Here is a 14,955-nt window from a genome sequence, read left to right as displayed (position 1 = left end):
ATGATAAAAGTTGGAAATCAATGCAAGGTGTTGAAGGTGCCTATGAAAAAGTTGTACGACATGTTAGTACGATCATGATTTCTAGAGGCAAATGTGGAAAGCCATTTGGAGGGAGGTGACTAGTGTGAGTTCCATGAAGAGATAAACACCATATTGAGGATTGCGTCGAGTTTTGCGAAAAGATTGCAAAAATGTTGAGAATGGAACAATTGAGAATTGAACCCATGGAGAGCAGATGTGAGGTGAGTATGATAAAAGATCAAGAAACAAGCACAAGTGATCCTTAGTTTTGAAATCCCTTAAACACCTTTTGAGCCTACAAATATCATTTTCTTCATAACCAAGAGCCCAAGCCTACATTACGTGCTTAATCAAGCCCTTTTTTATCAAAGGCAAGCAATCTGAATCAATAGACAATGCTTTCTCATGCGAACCAAATCATTATTCTTGCAAATAAAATGAATGCTTTCAAGACTAGATCTTTGAAACTTTCATATTAAATCTTGAACCATTTCGACCAGCCAAATGTCACTTCATATTTTTCACCAAAAAAAAAAATTTTTCATCACTTCTGATAACCTCTCCATAGAAATCACTTGAATTTTTTCAGAATGAGTGTGCTTTGAATCGATGTCAAAATAACTTTTGTGTCTGGAATAGCTTTGGAATTCCAAAAATTTTGCATGAAAACAACTCCTTGTTAAACCTTCCTTCACATAGCCTCATCCCTAAATTCGAATTGAACATTTGGGGGCATGATCAAGCTAGGGGGCAATAAGAAAAAAAAATGTATGATAGGGCTGGCTCCATGATTCCCATTCTAAGAAAATGTCAAGTAAAATTGGCAACCCTTGAGATAAAGGGGCGGAGGACAAAGAAGTATGATGATATCAAGTCTTTCCTAGAGGTCAAAATCACAAGAGATGACTCGAGTAAGCAAGAGCGAAAAAGCCATCGAAGTTCACTGCCAACACTCCAACTTTTGAGAAAGGAAAGACACCATGAAGAAAGGGGGACCTATTTTTTCTCAGGTAAGTATACATGCATATTGACCATAATGCATTGCTTTCAACATTGTCAGATCGGTGTTTCATCATCTTTTAGGTAGTGTGTTTTCTTGATGTGCATCATGGGAATTATAATCCATCTCGTAAAGCTGAATCTAATATGCAAGAGGATTCATATGGTCCAATGACAAGAGCGAGAGCGAAACAACTACAACGGGCCTTGACGAATCAAATTGCAATGATTGAAGCTGCGTCGGAGTTAAAAATTAGCAATCAGTTTGAAATTGGTTCAAGGGTGCTTATTTGCCTACAATTGGAACTTGGAGATGGCTTAATGCAAGTGAAGGAATTGATGCTGTTTACGGTCAGAACAGTAGATGGATTTGAACCCGAATTTGAAGTCATCCAATGCATGTGAAAACAAGATTTATGTAGGTAAAATTCAAGTTCAGAACGTGATCTTTCTATATTGTCCAACCATGAGTGCATTGGACTCAAAAGTTATGGCTGTTTTAAATTTCGTCTGCATATGTTTTAGAAATGTCAACAAAAAACGTGTGTTAGTTAAATTTGTCTACTTGCTTTATTAAAAGTCTAGTTTTTAGGCTTGACTTCTGTCATGTTGAATTCACCTAACTCTGGAGGGATGTTTTTGAAAACTTAATTCAGAGAATTAAGAGTTGTTCTTCCAAATTCGTTTTGTGAAGAACCCTACCTGACTTATCACTCTTCAATCACAAAGAGTGTGGCGTCAAAATCCTAGATTGATCTTTGTGGCGTCCAGATCGACTTATCAAAGTATCATTCTAGTCTATCCTCCATCTTATTTACCTTAAATCACTACAATCCAGCCTAAATACCAAAAGAAAGACAACACAACCAGACCCATCCTTCATCCATTTTCATTCGAATCATTGTTGCTGATTTTTCAAATCATTCACGGCACATCATTTCTAACACTATCTCATTTCAAGTGCGCCTTTGAGCCCTCACCTCTTTTTGTGTGCGCCTTTGAGCCATCATCTCGGTGCACCATTACAATGAGGTCACCCATTACAATGCTCTTTTCTTTTTTCTAGATAGGTCGCCCATTACAATGAGACCAATATTTTTATGGGTAGGTCACCCATTACAACGTGACCAATTCTCCTGTTTTTTTTACCTGGGTAGGTCACCCATTACAATGAGGTCATTCTTCCACTTGGGTAGGTCACCCATTACAATGAGACCGCACTTCACATTTTTTCCATTTGGTCACCCATCACAATGAGACCGCTTTTCATATTCTTTCCACATGGGTAAGTCACTCATTATAATGAGACCACACTTCACATTTTTCCTCTGGGCAGGTCACCCTTACAATGAGACCGCACTTCACATTTTTCCTCTGGCAGGTCACCTATTACAATGAGACCGCACTTCAGATTCTTTCCATCTGGGTAGGTCACTCATCATAATAAGATCATTTTTCACATTCTTTCCACCTGGGTAGGTCACCCATCACAATAAGACCACTTTTTACATATTTTTTTGTTTTGGTTTAATGAGGTCGCCAGATGGGATCTCAGGTGGCTTTGGTTAAAGGGAATCGCCAGATGGGATTTCAAGTTGACCGAGCTACACACATTTTTTTACTTACAGTTGATGGGGTCGCCAGATGAGGCCTCAGGTGACTTTGGTTAAAGGGAATCGCCAGATAGAATTTCAGGTTGACCGAGCTTCACACATTTTTTAGTTTGCAGTTGAATGAGGTCGCTAGATGGGATCTCAAGTGGCTTTAGTTAAAGCGAATCACCAGATGGGATTTCAGGTTGACCGAGCTACACATAGTTTTTAGTTCAAATTGAATGAGATTGTCAAATGGGATCTCATGTAGCTTTGGTTAAAGGGAATCTCCATATGAGATTTCAGGTTGACCGAGCTACAACATTCTTTGGTTTTGGTAAAGGAGGTCGCCAGATGGGATCTCAGGTTAACGAAAAAAAAAAAAGAGACAGAAAGAAAGAAAGACAAGAAAAAGAAATAGAAAAAGAAAAAGGTAAGGTCTTTAAATGAGTGGAATTTGAGCAAGTTAGGAAGATAAGAATACAAGTTTTTCTTTACAAAGCTTACTATGCAAAACATTGAAGAGTTTTGCTTCGTAAGCATTGTAAAGAGGGGGCATCTGTTGCTACCCAATTTTTGACATATGTTTTGATAAATTTTCAGAAAAATCCAAAAATAGAGAAAAACATCGAAAATCAAAAAAAAATACTTTTTTAATATATTTGCGTTGTTTTTAGCATTTTCAGCGTCGTCTAAAAAGAATTTAAATTTTTAAGGTTTGTTCGAACGCGTTCGACTTTTCACGCGTTAATTTTTAAATCATTGATTTTTCTCATCGAGTCGACGTTGATATTGCTCTTTTTCAAAAATACAAAAAAAATCAAGAAAAATCAAATTTACAAAAAGGAAAGAAGTTGAGATACCAAGTTTGGAAACCTAGCAATATTTTTGCCTATAAATACTGGTCTTCAACTCACACAAAAAGGGGGGGCAATTTTGATATTTGAGGGGAGAGACAACACAACAACAAAACCCTAAAATCTATCTCTACCAAACCGGCCGCCCCCTTCCCCGGCTTGAATTTTTTTTGCTCCCACAGCCCCTGCCATTGGGGCTCCTCAGCATTTTCTCCACTCCATCGCCACACTGTTCCCCCATCTTCTTTTTGCTTTTCCAGCCAACAACACAAAGCTACCCCCCTCCCCGGTTTCATATTTTTTCTTACCCAAACCAGCCGGCCAAGACAACCCCCTCTCTCCCTCTTGGCCACTTTTTCCCTCTTTCCTTTTCAGCCACCCCCCTTCCCGGTTGGAAAATTTTCGTCTCTCCTTTCACCAAAAAGCTAAGCCACAGACCCTCACTGTCACCTCTCTCAGTTGATCCCTCATTTTTCCCAACACACCCGAACAACCCTCACACACATCTCCTCTCCCTTTCAGCCTACCCACGACCATCAACAGCGCCTTCTTCTCCCTCGGCCGACTGCCAACAGCAACGGAGAAGCAGCACTGACAGACTAGCCACCACCCACTGACACAGAAGACCAACCCCACAGCAGCTCATTTCTTCTCCCACCTCCACAGCAGCTCCAGTGGCCGCGGGCAACAGCAGATCTCTTCTCCATCTCCTCCGGCCAGACCCGACAAAAGCCTAGCAGTCGGCGCCCCCCCTTGGTCTTGCCGCCACCTGAAGCAGGGAAGATTGAGAAGGAAAAAGAACATAACAGATCTGCCCAAAATGGAGAAAGAGAGAGAGAGAGAGAGAGAGAGAGAGAGAACAGATTGAAAACAAAGAAAAAAAAATTAGAATCAATTATTGTTGTGCGTTGTTTCCTTTGTTGCAGGTGATGGTGACCTTCACCGCCGGCGTAGGAAGACAGAGAAGAGGAAGACTGCCCAATCCACCGGTTCTGCCACCATTTCCAGAGGCGGCGCGTGGGCCCACGCACCGCCAGCCCATGCGCCGCCACTGTTTCTGTGCACTGTTCTTGCGGATTCCAGAAGCCTTAGGATGTTTTAGGGGTTGTTTTGTAATTTTGAGTTGGTTGATGTAATTTTTTTGTTTAGTATTGAATTTTTATTTGTATTTTGTAAATATAGAAAAAAAAAAGGAAAAAGAAAAGAAAAGAAGAGAAACAAAAATATAGTAAAAGTGAATGTGTGTTTGTATTTGTTTTATTTTTTTATATATATTTTTTTTATGATAAAATTGCAAGGATTAAAAAGAATTTAATATTTTGATTGGATCACAGTTAAGAATTATTAACTTATACGTAAGTTGTATTTCTAATATCCGATGAAAAGATAATTATTAAAACTTTTTTAACACATCAAATTCGCGAAGTAACTTACCTCAGGTAGGATGCGTTAGGAGTGCTAATACCTTCCCTAACCACAACCAGTCCCTTACCCGCGAATCTCTGACAAGACCAGTATATCCGATTTTCTAGTAGCCTTCAATAAATTACTAGGTGGCGACTCCAACAAACCAATCAAAGCAAACGCAATAACGAGAAAAAAATCAACAGCCGATGCCGCGCGGATTTTCTGACGTGCGACACCTTTTCTTCAAAGTGATGCAATGGATTTTACTAGTCATAATCGCAGAAAGAGAGAAAAAAACCATGATTTTGATGTGGAAATGACAGCAACTACCTAGTTTTTGTACAAAGAAGCACAGAATATTGCAAAATTTAAGATAACTCCATAGATAGGAAAATAGAATAACGCAGCAACTAAAGCATGGTTCAGGGGAAAAACCTTAATAACAAAAGAATAAGGACCGAGTATTTTGCTGCCATTGATAAGTATTGACATGAGAAAAGCATAAATACAATAGGAAAACTCACCAATTTTTTGAGTCATCAACATTCGCAAGAAATGAATCAAGTTTATCTTGTTTCTTTCTTTTTTAGCTTCTTTCCAGCAATGCCATACCCAATATGCTTTTCATCCCTATACCACTCCAATGGAACATCACCGACCGTATTTCTAGGAGCCACCTTTTGAATGAAAATAACCAAACAAATAAATCCCATTTGACAAGGAATTAAGTAAAAACCAGAGTAAATTAAATTTATTTTTCAAGCATCAAAGGAAGGAGAAAAAAGAAATGTACCTCATCCTCAGAAGAGTCGCTTTCTTCACCTCCCAGATCAGGTTCAGAGTCTTCACTCTGACCTTCATTGGCCAAGCCCTCATTACTACCAGTGTCGTGAAAGCCCTGCAATGGCCATTATTAGGATATTAAAGTACAAATGATCACAATAGCAAGGAAAAGTTTCCAGGTGAAACATGAAATTTAATAATATCAAAGGAGAGGGAAAGACAGATATTTCCCTTGTTTAATAGCCAAAAATTTAGAAAAAAGAATTTCACTAAAAACAAATCTTGAACCCTAATTTTGATTGGACAACAGTCAGATTACAACCACCACTAAACCAATCATGATGAATAGACTAGCTTTTACACACAACGAGCCTTCTCAGCTACTTGCTTTGTTCTGAAACAGCGAATGCTAGATAACACCAAAATTTATTACCACATTTTTCTTTACAGTGTATGCTAATAAATAAAGCAAATTCAGGCAATTACCATGTACCTCATCTCCAGAGGATTCGCTGTCACCAGCTTCTGACTCCTCTGCTGATTTATAATCCTCTGAAAATTCCTACCATAAAAAAGTAACACAAACCTCATTAACGTTATCCAGAACATGCATAAGGGCATAGAAAAAAACATATATTCCAACAAACACAACACTAGCAAATAACAATTCAGACAACCAAAAAAGCCATAGCCCATCGAGTTTTTATCACAAAATAGTCACTGCAGCATAGAAGTAACAACTGTGATAGCATAAAAACCAAAAAATTTCATGAGCAGGAACTGTGCTTGTTTTGTTTCTGCAGAAAGTAGAAATATTTCATGCTTTCCAGCAAGACCCAGAAGAGAAAGAGCAGCGAAAAATGAAACGGTGCATACCTTGTAATCAGTTGCTGTGTCTTCTTGTTTTTTATGAAGCAAGGATTCTTCTGTACCGAGCTTCTCTTTCTTGGTGGGTTGGGTTTTTTTGCTTTTCTTCTTCTCCTCCCTTTTTTCCACTTCAACTGATTCTTTCTTGCTCGCCCCCATTGCCTCTACCGTCTAACTCTCCAAAACCTCTCTCTTTTCTCTCCCCAGGAGCTAAAGCTGGAACCTTACAAGCGGAGAGATGGCTGCCTGAAGCGAGAAAACGGATTTCTAAGTTTAGGGTTTCAGGGTTTTAGTCGTAGACTAGTAGTTATTAACCCGGACCGACCCGGTGGCTGGACCAGTCCGAGTTAGGCGAAAGACCGGAAAATGTATAAACCGGTAAAACCCGGTCGACCCGGTCGAACCCGGACGAGAACCGGCATATATATATAAACTTCACTAACAGCCACAGCTGTTCGGTGGTGAATCAGTAGATGAGAGATGCCTGCGTCTGGTCTCATCTAGCTTCTTCAAGCAGAGAATTAACGGGATTTTCAACTCAAGCCAAGGTAAGAACCATGAATGCTGTGATTTAAATCTTTCTTGCCCCTGCAATTTTCAAGACTCTGCCCAGAGTGTTTGTTTAGGATTTACTTGTATTTGCATCAAGGCCAGTTGAATTTGCAATGCGTCAAGAACAAGAAATTATTCATGTTTGTCAGCCAAAAAGGAACGGAAAAATACAGAGGGAGCTAGATCTGAAACTTGAAAGGTAGCCTTTTGATCACCTTTGATTCTACAAAACCGTAGAGAATGTTCTCGTAAAAGCCTGCGTCTAGCAACAGGCACCCATAGAAACTGTTTTTATGAAGAACTGGAGCTTGAGAATGTTAGGAGCTCTGCCTTCCACAATGTACAAGGGGTCTTTATATTTTAGCCTTCCTAAAAAGAATCCCTGCATTAGATTCAACGCAGAGAAATAACTGGATTTAACATCCTTGGCTACCTTTTGCATTTACAATTAAACAAACACCTTTCGGGTGCAAATTGGCGAGAAAGTGGCCGGTGATAGTCTTGGTTTTTTTTCCGGGTAGTTTCCTCTTCTTTTTATAAAAAACAAAGGGAAAATGATTAATTTTTGATGGCATTAACTGAGAAAAAAAAAAAAAAAAACTAAAAAGAAAGCGACACGTGCGCTGTATTCACTTTAACACGTGCAGCATCACCACCACTTCACCCTCTTTCCTCCACTCGTTAACTGCACTCTCTTCGTTTTTTCGCCTCCCTATTTCCTCTCACTCTTCGCCTCCTCTTTTTCATCCCTCTCTCCGCCGGTGCTTCCAAAACCCCTCAAAAACCCCTATCCTTCGATCCGTCCGCGCGATTTACACCATCGATTCTATTGAACCTATTCAAATCTCGAGGTAATCGCAATAATCTCATCTCCTTAATTGACATCTTAACTTTGGATTTTGTTTTTTTAATCGAAATTCTTGTGATTCACGGTCTGTTTGGTAAAAATACTATTACTTTGCCCTCATGTATGGTAAGCTTAGCTTTAGCTTCCTGGCTGGAAAGCAAAAACCCTAAAGACAACACTGATTATAGATTGAAACCCCAAATCAGAAGAGTATTTCAGCTGTTTGTTTAGCTTTTACCAATTTCTTGAATATTCTCATAGCTAGAGGTCGGTCTATATAATTGCTTAGGCTGTCAGGATGTTTGAACTCTTGTTGGAGCAAAATGTAGTACATTATTACTGCTTGGTTAGGTGTTATTACAGTAAAAACAAAGTTTGGTAATCAAACTCGTGAAATGAGACCAATTTTGCTTATGATAATTTCTTCTGTAAAATCAGTATATAGGCTGATTTGAGGAGAATTTCGATTTTCTTGATAAGTGTGGCTTGTGGGTTTTGATGCGATTTTTTTTTCCTTTTGCAGGTTTTTTTTAACTATTTGGTAATTGAACGTGATGAATTTTACAACGATATTGTGCAAACGTTTGAGTGTAAAGGAATTGGTCACCAATGTCCCCGTCTATGAAAGCATTGTTGGTAATGCCTATTTCCTTCCAGAACATTGTTTTATTTGTATCCACTTTCTTTGAATTTGCGTGGGATGGTGTCTTTGTGATTATGAAAGCATTACTGGTAATGCATGTTCCCTTCCAGAACATTGTTTTTTTTGTATCATCTTTCTTTGAATTTGAGTGTGATGGTGTCGTTGTGATTATGGTTTAGATGGGTCTTCTGGTGGATTAAGCTTGATGTTTAGACGTTGGGCTACCAAAAAACAAGCTGGGTCCACAAAGAATGGACGGGACTCGAAACCTAAGAACCTAGGGGTCAAGAAATTTGGTGGAGAGGTTAGTACTTGACACTAATTTTTCTTGTTTTATTTCTCCTCTGATAACTGATATCTACTAGAGAATGTTGAATTCTCATTTTGATGGCTTTAATATGTTGTACAGAGGGTTATACCTGGAAATATCATAGTTCGGCAACGAGGCACTCGTTTTCATCCTGGAGACTATGTTGGGATGGGGAAAGATCACACACTTTTTGCCTTGAAGGAAGGAAATGTGAAGTTTGAAACAAACAAGCTTACAGGCCGCAAATGGGTGCATGTGGAGCCTAAGTATGGATATGAGCTTCATCCTATTTACACAAAAGCAAGTGGTGATTCAGCACAGGTGACAACAGCCTCATGAAGTGCTCTCTCTCCCTCTACGTGATTCATATGCGTTCTCTTGTTTTCCTTGGATTTGTTTTTCTTGGAAACCTTTGTGGATGATTTAGGGGTTGGCTTGAAGTCCAAACTTGTAGAATGCAAACCTGATGGATTTTTATGAATTTTTCAAATAGAGCAGATTTAGTTGTGAAAATCTTTTGCTGGTGATGCTGTCTCTTTCGTGATAGAATAATGTTTATATTCCTGTTGACAAATGGAGACTTGGAATTTGAACAAGTTGGGATTATGTTGCTGCAATTAAATGAGATTTATGCAAGTTGAATGTGTCGAAACGCTCTAATAATTATTCTATAGGTGTGCACAACTTAATGTGTACATGTCACATGGACAAAATGCATATAGATTTATAGGATGTGGTTTCTTGGTTCAGTAAATGCTACTTGGCTTGATTTTATGTTGGGTTTTTATTAGTATTTCTTCCCTTACCATGCCAATAATCAGGTTAGCTGTTTAGGTATGTGTAAACAACTGTTAGGGCTTATCTCCAAAAAACAATCTTGATTTTTAATTGTAATTCTTGGTTGAGATTCTAAATTCTGTCCATATAGTTTGAATTGATATCCAGTAATGAACCTTGATGAGAAGGGACAGATTCTGAACTCTCTCTCTGGGGGACTGGCCTGCTCTCAGTTGATCATTTATAAGTTTATGCCTCTCCTAAAACAGCCTGAACCAGCACTAGAAATGCGTCAAAAAAATTGATGAAAGAGTGTCAATTCAATTCAAAATATTTCTCTCTCTGCCCTGATATTGAGAATTTGCAGGGCTACAAAACTCTGAACAAGCAAAGGAAAACATTTAAATAGCATAGACACAAAACAACACATTACATTGCATCACCATACAGAAATTCAACTCACCTAGCAACACTTCATGCAGAGACTTTTCTACGTTGTCAATGTTTTTTTGAACTTTCAATACAAAAAGCTAAATAAAAACCAAACCCAGTTTTCTCAATTAAAACACACTTCAGGAGGTGCATATAAAGGGTTATTAAGAGTATTAGATGATCCTTTTTTCTTGAAAAACAAGTCTCCCACGAGAGGGACAATAGGCTTCTTTTTCATTGCCTTTCTCTCCTCCTTTCCTCGGAAGCACCCATTCTCCTCCCTAAGACTCAATATTTGAGCCAAGGTTGGAGAATTCTCCATTCTTGTCATCAGTTCTCTCATCCTTTCTTCCTCTTTAAGAAGAAGATCTTCCTTCTTTTCCCTCTCAAAACTCACCGCTCTCATCTCTACCACCTCTTTAGCTGCAGCTGCCTCTGCCATAGCCAACTTAGACATATTCTTGTGAAATTCAGCATTCAAAGAAGCCAGTGCAATTTCAGTCTCGGACTCTCTCTCCTTTAGCAACTTCAGTTCAGTCTTTGTTTCCTTAAGTTCAGCCTCAAGTTTCATTAGAGCACCAAAGACCTCATTTTGTTCATAATGATGATCTTCTTTAGGGCTTCTGTAGCTAGGACTTGGTGATAAGAACCTCCATGAAATATTTTCTTCTCCAGAAGGATTATAATAAGGCTTCGAAGAGTATATTTCTCCCACGAGAATCTGCTTGCCGAAGATGGCAACAGCTTCTTTGACTGATCGAAATGGGCGAGAAGTGTCAACCGAGGAGCTGTAGTCTTTTGCTGGTTTTGGAGAAAGAGTAGAGGTTTCCATATTGTTGAAGAATGACTAGACATTGGTGGTGTTTTGGAGGGGTGAGAGGGAATATTTGATGACGGGGTTGCTTTGGTCCTGGTTTTCTTTGCTTTTACTTCAAAGTATTACAGAGAGTACAAAGAGGAGAAGCTATTGGAGATGGAGGCTGTTGTTTCAAGGTTAAGACAATGTAGAAAGTTTGTACAAGGAAGACAGAGACTAGAAAACTACCACTACAACATGGATCCTTCTATTTTTCATCCATTTTTTTATATATAGTCCTTTTTCAAAAAATGATAATAATAATAATAATAATAATAATAATCAAATTTTGTTTTTCAAATAAAACTACTAAGATATATTTATTGAAAATCAATAACAAATGAACTTCTAGACTCATTAAACAATCAAATGCATCGATTTTTGGCAAAATCTGCTGTCATGTGACAAAGGATGGATGAGCTGTGCATCTCGCCTTTTGTTTTTACTGTTATCCAAGAGGGACTAGCAAACCTTCTCCCATGCAGTCCATTTCCGATATCTTATTCAGAGGACTCTCTGATATTCAATCTTCTTGGAGCTAGGCAAAAACAATGCTCAACAGATAAGAAAGTATAACGAGGATCTACACTAAATTAGTTAGTATCAGCAGCTAAGTTTCAAAGAACATGGTGAAGATGGTTGTGTGAATACAAAATGATTTGCAATCTCAATTTCCGCAAATTGGATTTTCAAAATATCAGTATCCAACGACTGCATCCTTCTACACTGTACACAATCTAATGTGGTATTTATACAGGTATTAAGAGTTCAATGACTCCTTTTATTTGATAATCTCGTGCTCCGGACTCGAAATCTGAGAGTGTATCATAGGAGTTGAACTGCAGCTATGGCTGGAATTTTCTCGCGTAATTTCTGGGTGACAGCCACTCGTACAGTCATGACCCCAGCTGCCGGCCCTGTTAATCGGACTTTAACTATTGGTTCCTCAATTGCCACCAGTTCAAGAGATCCTCCTGCTGCCCCAACAAGGTATGGCCTTATTTCTTCCAGTACCTGGCACAAAAACAACAAGTATATAACCAGCTAACAACATTGAAGTCTGACAAGGAAATGGCCATCATATACTTCCAATTTGGGCTTATTATGGGATTGGGGAGCAAGGGTGTTTATATGCAGAAGAAAAGGAAGATACAAAAATGCGGCCCCAGCCATAAGGCTATGAGGTTACGGGCCCTAATGAAAAGCAGAACATTGCCAATCAAAAACAGCTCAACATCTCTCATCAGGCATTGCATCTCAAAGGCGGTAACTTCAGGGGCCTCAATAAAATGAAATACACCAGCAAAAAACAAGACCGTTGTGCTTCTGACCATCTTAGACTTGACAGAAGCAAATATGTATATTGATAGAAAAGTACCCTATAGTATCAGAGAACAGGGGAAGGATGCACAATACAGGAGAAAAGAGACTTGACCAAGAAACAAAAGCTGAAAAGAACCAACCAAAAACAACAGAAGAAAGACATCAAAACTCTCCACTTTCACTGCAAACCTGCTGAAGAAAATCTCTAGAGAGTGACAGCATCAATTTTAAGCTAGTAGAACTAGCTTATCCTAAAGCATGACAAAAAAAAAAAAAAAAAAAAAAAACAAAGCTTCCTACCTGAAAAATTCTAAAGTTACCCTCCTGCCAAAGATTCCAAATCAATGACAAAGCACAGTACCACAAGACTTCCTCCTTATAAATTCCCAACACCCTCAAACCTTTGTTAAAAGCAGCTCTTATAAGGTATAGAACACTCAAGAATATCCAGATACTTTGAAAACCCTATCCCAAAGTATAAAATCAATTGAGGCTATTACTGATAGACGTCACAGCCAAAGTTGTTACATAATGGTTACCTATCATGTGTTATTACTGCATCACAGAAAATGCACCATATAAAAAAGTCAAGTAGAATCTTATTGACAGTTTAAGCTACTACTTGTCTGTTCGCCTTGATGGCAGTTTGTGAGCCACATAAGCTAATTATCTGACAATAGGCCATTGAGGAAAGAACCTAGCCTGTAATTCCAATTCCATGTCCTGCATAGGCAAAAGTCTCATAGAAGGGAGGTAAGCCTTGGTATTAGAGTCATGTAGGCTTGAATGAGCAAGTAGAGGACCATTCACTGTTCATTTGTTGATTTCATAGGTTTAAACATCCTCAAAATTCCATGATGGTAATGTGCACTTGTGCAGTAACCACTCATAATTTAAGTTCTCCAAGAGGAGCAAAAAATTACAAAAGGGGGTTGAAACTGCGCAGCCAGTAGAAGCAGGTGGTGGAACACGGAAGAAGGGACTCTCAAAGTGCATCCTAGTTTAGAGAACTTTAAGACGACTCATAGAAAACACAGCACTCTAGACCCTAAGTAAATACCAAGAGCTAAAATAAGAGTTGATGCAAAACTACACTTGGGAAGAATAAATTGTAAAAGGAGGAAAATGTTCCAGAAGCAAGTAGAGGGCCATCGAAATTATTTACAAGCACCAAGAGTGCCACTTGCTGACATAAGACTGCTGTTTACTCTGTAATCTAACAGAATTAGAACAATAATCTCAGAAAGCAAATACACATGCACACAAAAAATTTACTATTCTCAGGAGGCACCATCCATGATTATAAAACTGCATGAAGCTCCTCTGAGTAATAAGCCGAATGGAGTAGAGACCTATACACTCTGTTCTTTTCGTTTTATCCTGCAATTTAGCATCTTTGAATATTTTTTTTTTCTCCTTTTACCATTACAACGTGGATCCTTTCGAGAGGTGGTTCATAATTTAAAAACTGTTCAATTCCATTCCAAAGCAATATATGTAAGCACTGAAAATAAAGGCTTCAATTTGATTACCTTCTCTATATTCTCTCCGTTCAGCTCAAGCCCGGTTTCTTCATCCGCAACAGCTTCTACTGCAACTATCTCAGGAATCTTTTCCATTAAGCGACGCTCAATACCCATCTTCATCGTCATAACCGAAGCAGAACAAGAACTACATGCTCCTTGTAATTTCAATCGAACAACATTTCCATCGATCTCATGTAATGCCACATTACCACCATCTGAAATCAGGTAAGGTCTAACCTCATCCAATACACTCTCAACATTGTCTGCAGTTAACGGCAATTCTACCGCTGAATCTGGAGTAGCAACAGCCTTAACAACTACACAGCGTAAAAAATGACTTATTCAGCAACATCACTCAATAAAATAAATCAAACCCATTAATTATTTCACTCTAAAAAATTAACTTAGCTATTTTCTAACAATATAACCTAAACCCATCAATTATTCCACTCGAAACTGCGTACCTAGCTAATTTCTACGAAATTAAAAGATTACAAAAAGGGCATGATGAATAATATATATTCACGATTAATATAAGAGAGAAAAGAGAGGAAAAAAACCTGGCCTCCTCCGTGTGAAAGAAAGCGATCGAATTCGAAAGGAACGGCAAGGTATGCCTCGCCGCAGGTGACTGGGGCTCCTCGAATGGGTACCAAAAAAGCTCGAACGACTCTGTGAATATGGGATTCAGTTATTCAACGTCAGCACAAAGAAAAAGAAAAAAAATAGTTGAGACAGGGAGAGAAGGAGGAAACCTTGTAAGGAATAGCAGGCGGGGGAGGAGAGCTGCAGGAGGTGTCTAGGCCTTGTTGAGCCCTGCAGTAGCAGGTTGGGTTCAACACCACCGATTGCATATCTCTTTCTCTCTTCCTTGATGAGAAAAAGAAAACAGCAGATGGGTTTCGGAATCGGCAAAACGAGAGAGAGAGAGGAGAGTTGTCTGTGGAGATGGGAGAGAAGGAAGCGAGGAGAGGAGAGAGCTTTGTCTGTTTGTCTGGTAAATGAAAGAAGCTGGGGCGCCGATGCTGCCAGGAGAGCATAACAAGAATTATTTAGTAGTAGTAGATGACAAACGTGCCTTTGCTTCCCATTTCTTCTATTTTTCAATTTTCATATTCATTTTTTAAAAAATATCTTAGAGTTGACTGCCTGGGTTTTAGCTA

The 14,955-nt window shown here is 38.8% G+C and overlaps 4 protein-coding genes across 8 annotated transcripts in view; 1 reads left to right on the top strand and 3 right to left on the bottom strand.

Moving 5' to 3' along the window:
• The window catches only part of LOC118037187 (uncharacterized), a 28,997-nt gene extending 22,183 nt beyond the window's left edge, over window positions 1-6,814 (bottom strand). For 2 of the 4 annotated variants that reach the window (XM_073405649.1, XM_035043101.2), the window contains exons 1-4: window positions 6,536-6,814; window positions 6,153-6,221; window positions 5,670-5,774; window positions 5,401-5,553 (exon numbers count right to left, since the gene is read on the bottom strand). In XM_073405649.1, coding sequence (XP_073261750.1) covers window positions 5,443-5,553; window positions 5,670-5,774; window positions 6,153-6,221; window positions 6,536-6,685 — 435 coding nt within the window. In that variant the 5' untranslated portion in view covers window positions 6,686-6,814 and the 3' untranslated portion in view covers window positions 5,401-5,442. Of the gene's footprint in view, window positions 1-3,427; window positions 4,239-4,903; window positions 5,207-5,400; window positions 5,554-5,669; window positions 5,775-6,152; window positions 6,222-6,535 lie in introns of those variants that run through there. The other 2 variants (XR_012168343.1, XM_035043100.2) reach the window with 2 other exon arrangements.
• Window positions 6,815-6,949: 135 nt separating this feature from the next.
• Window positions 6,950-9,391, top strand: LOC118037186 (uncharacterized). 2 transcript variants are annotated; one of them, XM_035043099.2, is made up of 4 exons: window positions 6,950-7,074; window positions 8,449-8,561; window positions 8,748-8,872; window positions 8,978-9,391. In XM_035043099.2, the coding sequence occupies exons 2-4, from the start codon at window positions 8,480-8,482 to the stop codon at window positions 9,215-9,217; spliced, it is 447 nt and encodes a 148-aa protein (XP_034898990.1). In that variant the 5' UTR covers window positions 6,950-7,074; window positions 8,449-8,479; the 3' UTR covers window positions 9,218-9,391. The 2 variants fall into 2 exon arrangements, with proteins under 2 accessions (XP_034898990.1, XP_034898989.1); XM_035043098.2 differs by lacking the exon at window positions 6,950-7,074 and adding an exon at window positions 7,747-7,929.
• A 565-nt stretch (window positions 9,392-9,956) lies between these two features.
• LOC118037185 (WEB family protein At3g51220) lies at window positions 9,957-11,183 on the bottom strand. The gene has a single exon (XM_035043097.2). It carries the CDS (start codon window positions 10,917-10,919, stop codon window positions 10,212-10,214), a length of 708 nt encoding a protein of 235 aa, XP_034898988.1. The 5' UTR covers window positions 10,920-11,183; the 3' UTR covers window positions 9,957-10,211.
• A 399-nt stretch (window positions 11,184-11,582) lies between these two features.
• On the bottom strand, window positions 11,583-14,830 carry LOC118037184 (nifU-like protein 2, chloroplastic). Its single transcript, XM_035043096.2, has 4 exons — window positions 14,548-14,830; window positions 14,353-14,464; window positions 13,799-14,109; window positions 11,583-11,957 (listed from the first exon to the last, which is right to left on the bottom strand). The coding sequence occupies exons 1-4, from the start codon at window positions 14,644-14,646 to the stop codon at window positions 11,769-11,771; spliced, it is 711 nt and encodes a 236-aa protein (XP_034898987.1). The 5' UTR covers window positions 14,647-14,830; the 3' UTR covers window positions 11,583-11,768.
• Between the last annotated feature and the right edge of the window lie 125 nt (window positions 14,831-14,955).

This window comes from Populus alba, chromosome 17 (genome assembly GCF_005239225.2).
Source record: "Populus alba chromosome 17, ASM523922v2, whole genome shotgun sequence".
Lineage (NCBI taxonomy): Eukaryota > Viridiplantae > Streptophyta > Magnoliopsida > Malpighiales > Salicaceae > Populus > Populus alba.
The sequence above is the reverse complement of the archived record's forward strand: the minus strand, read 5'-3'. Positions and strand labels throughout refer to the sequence as shown.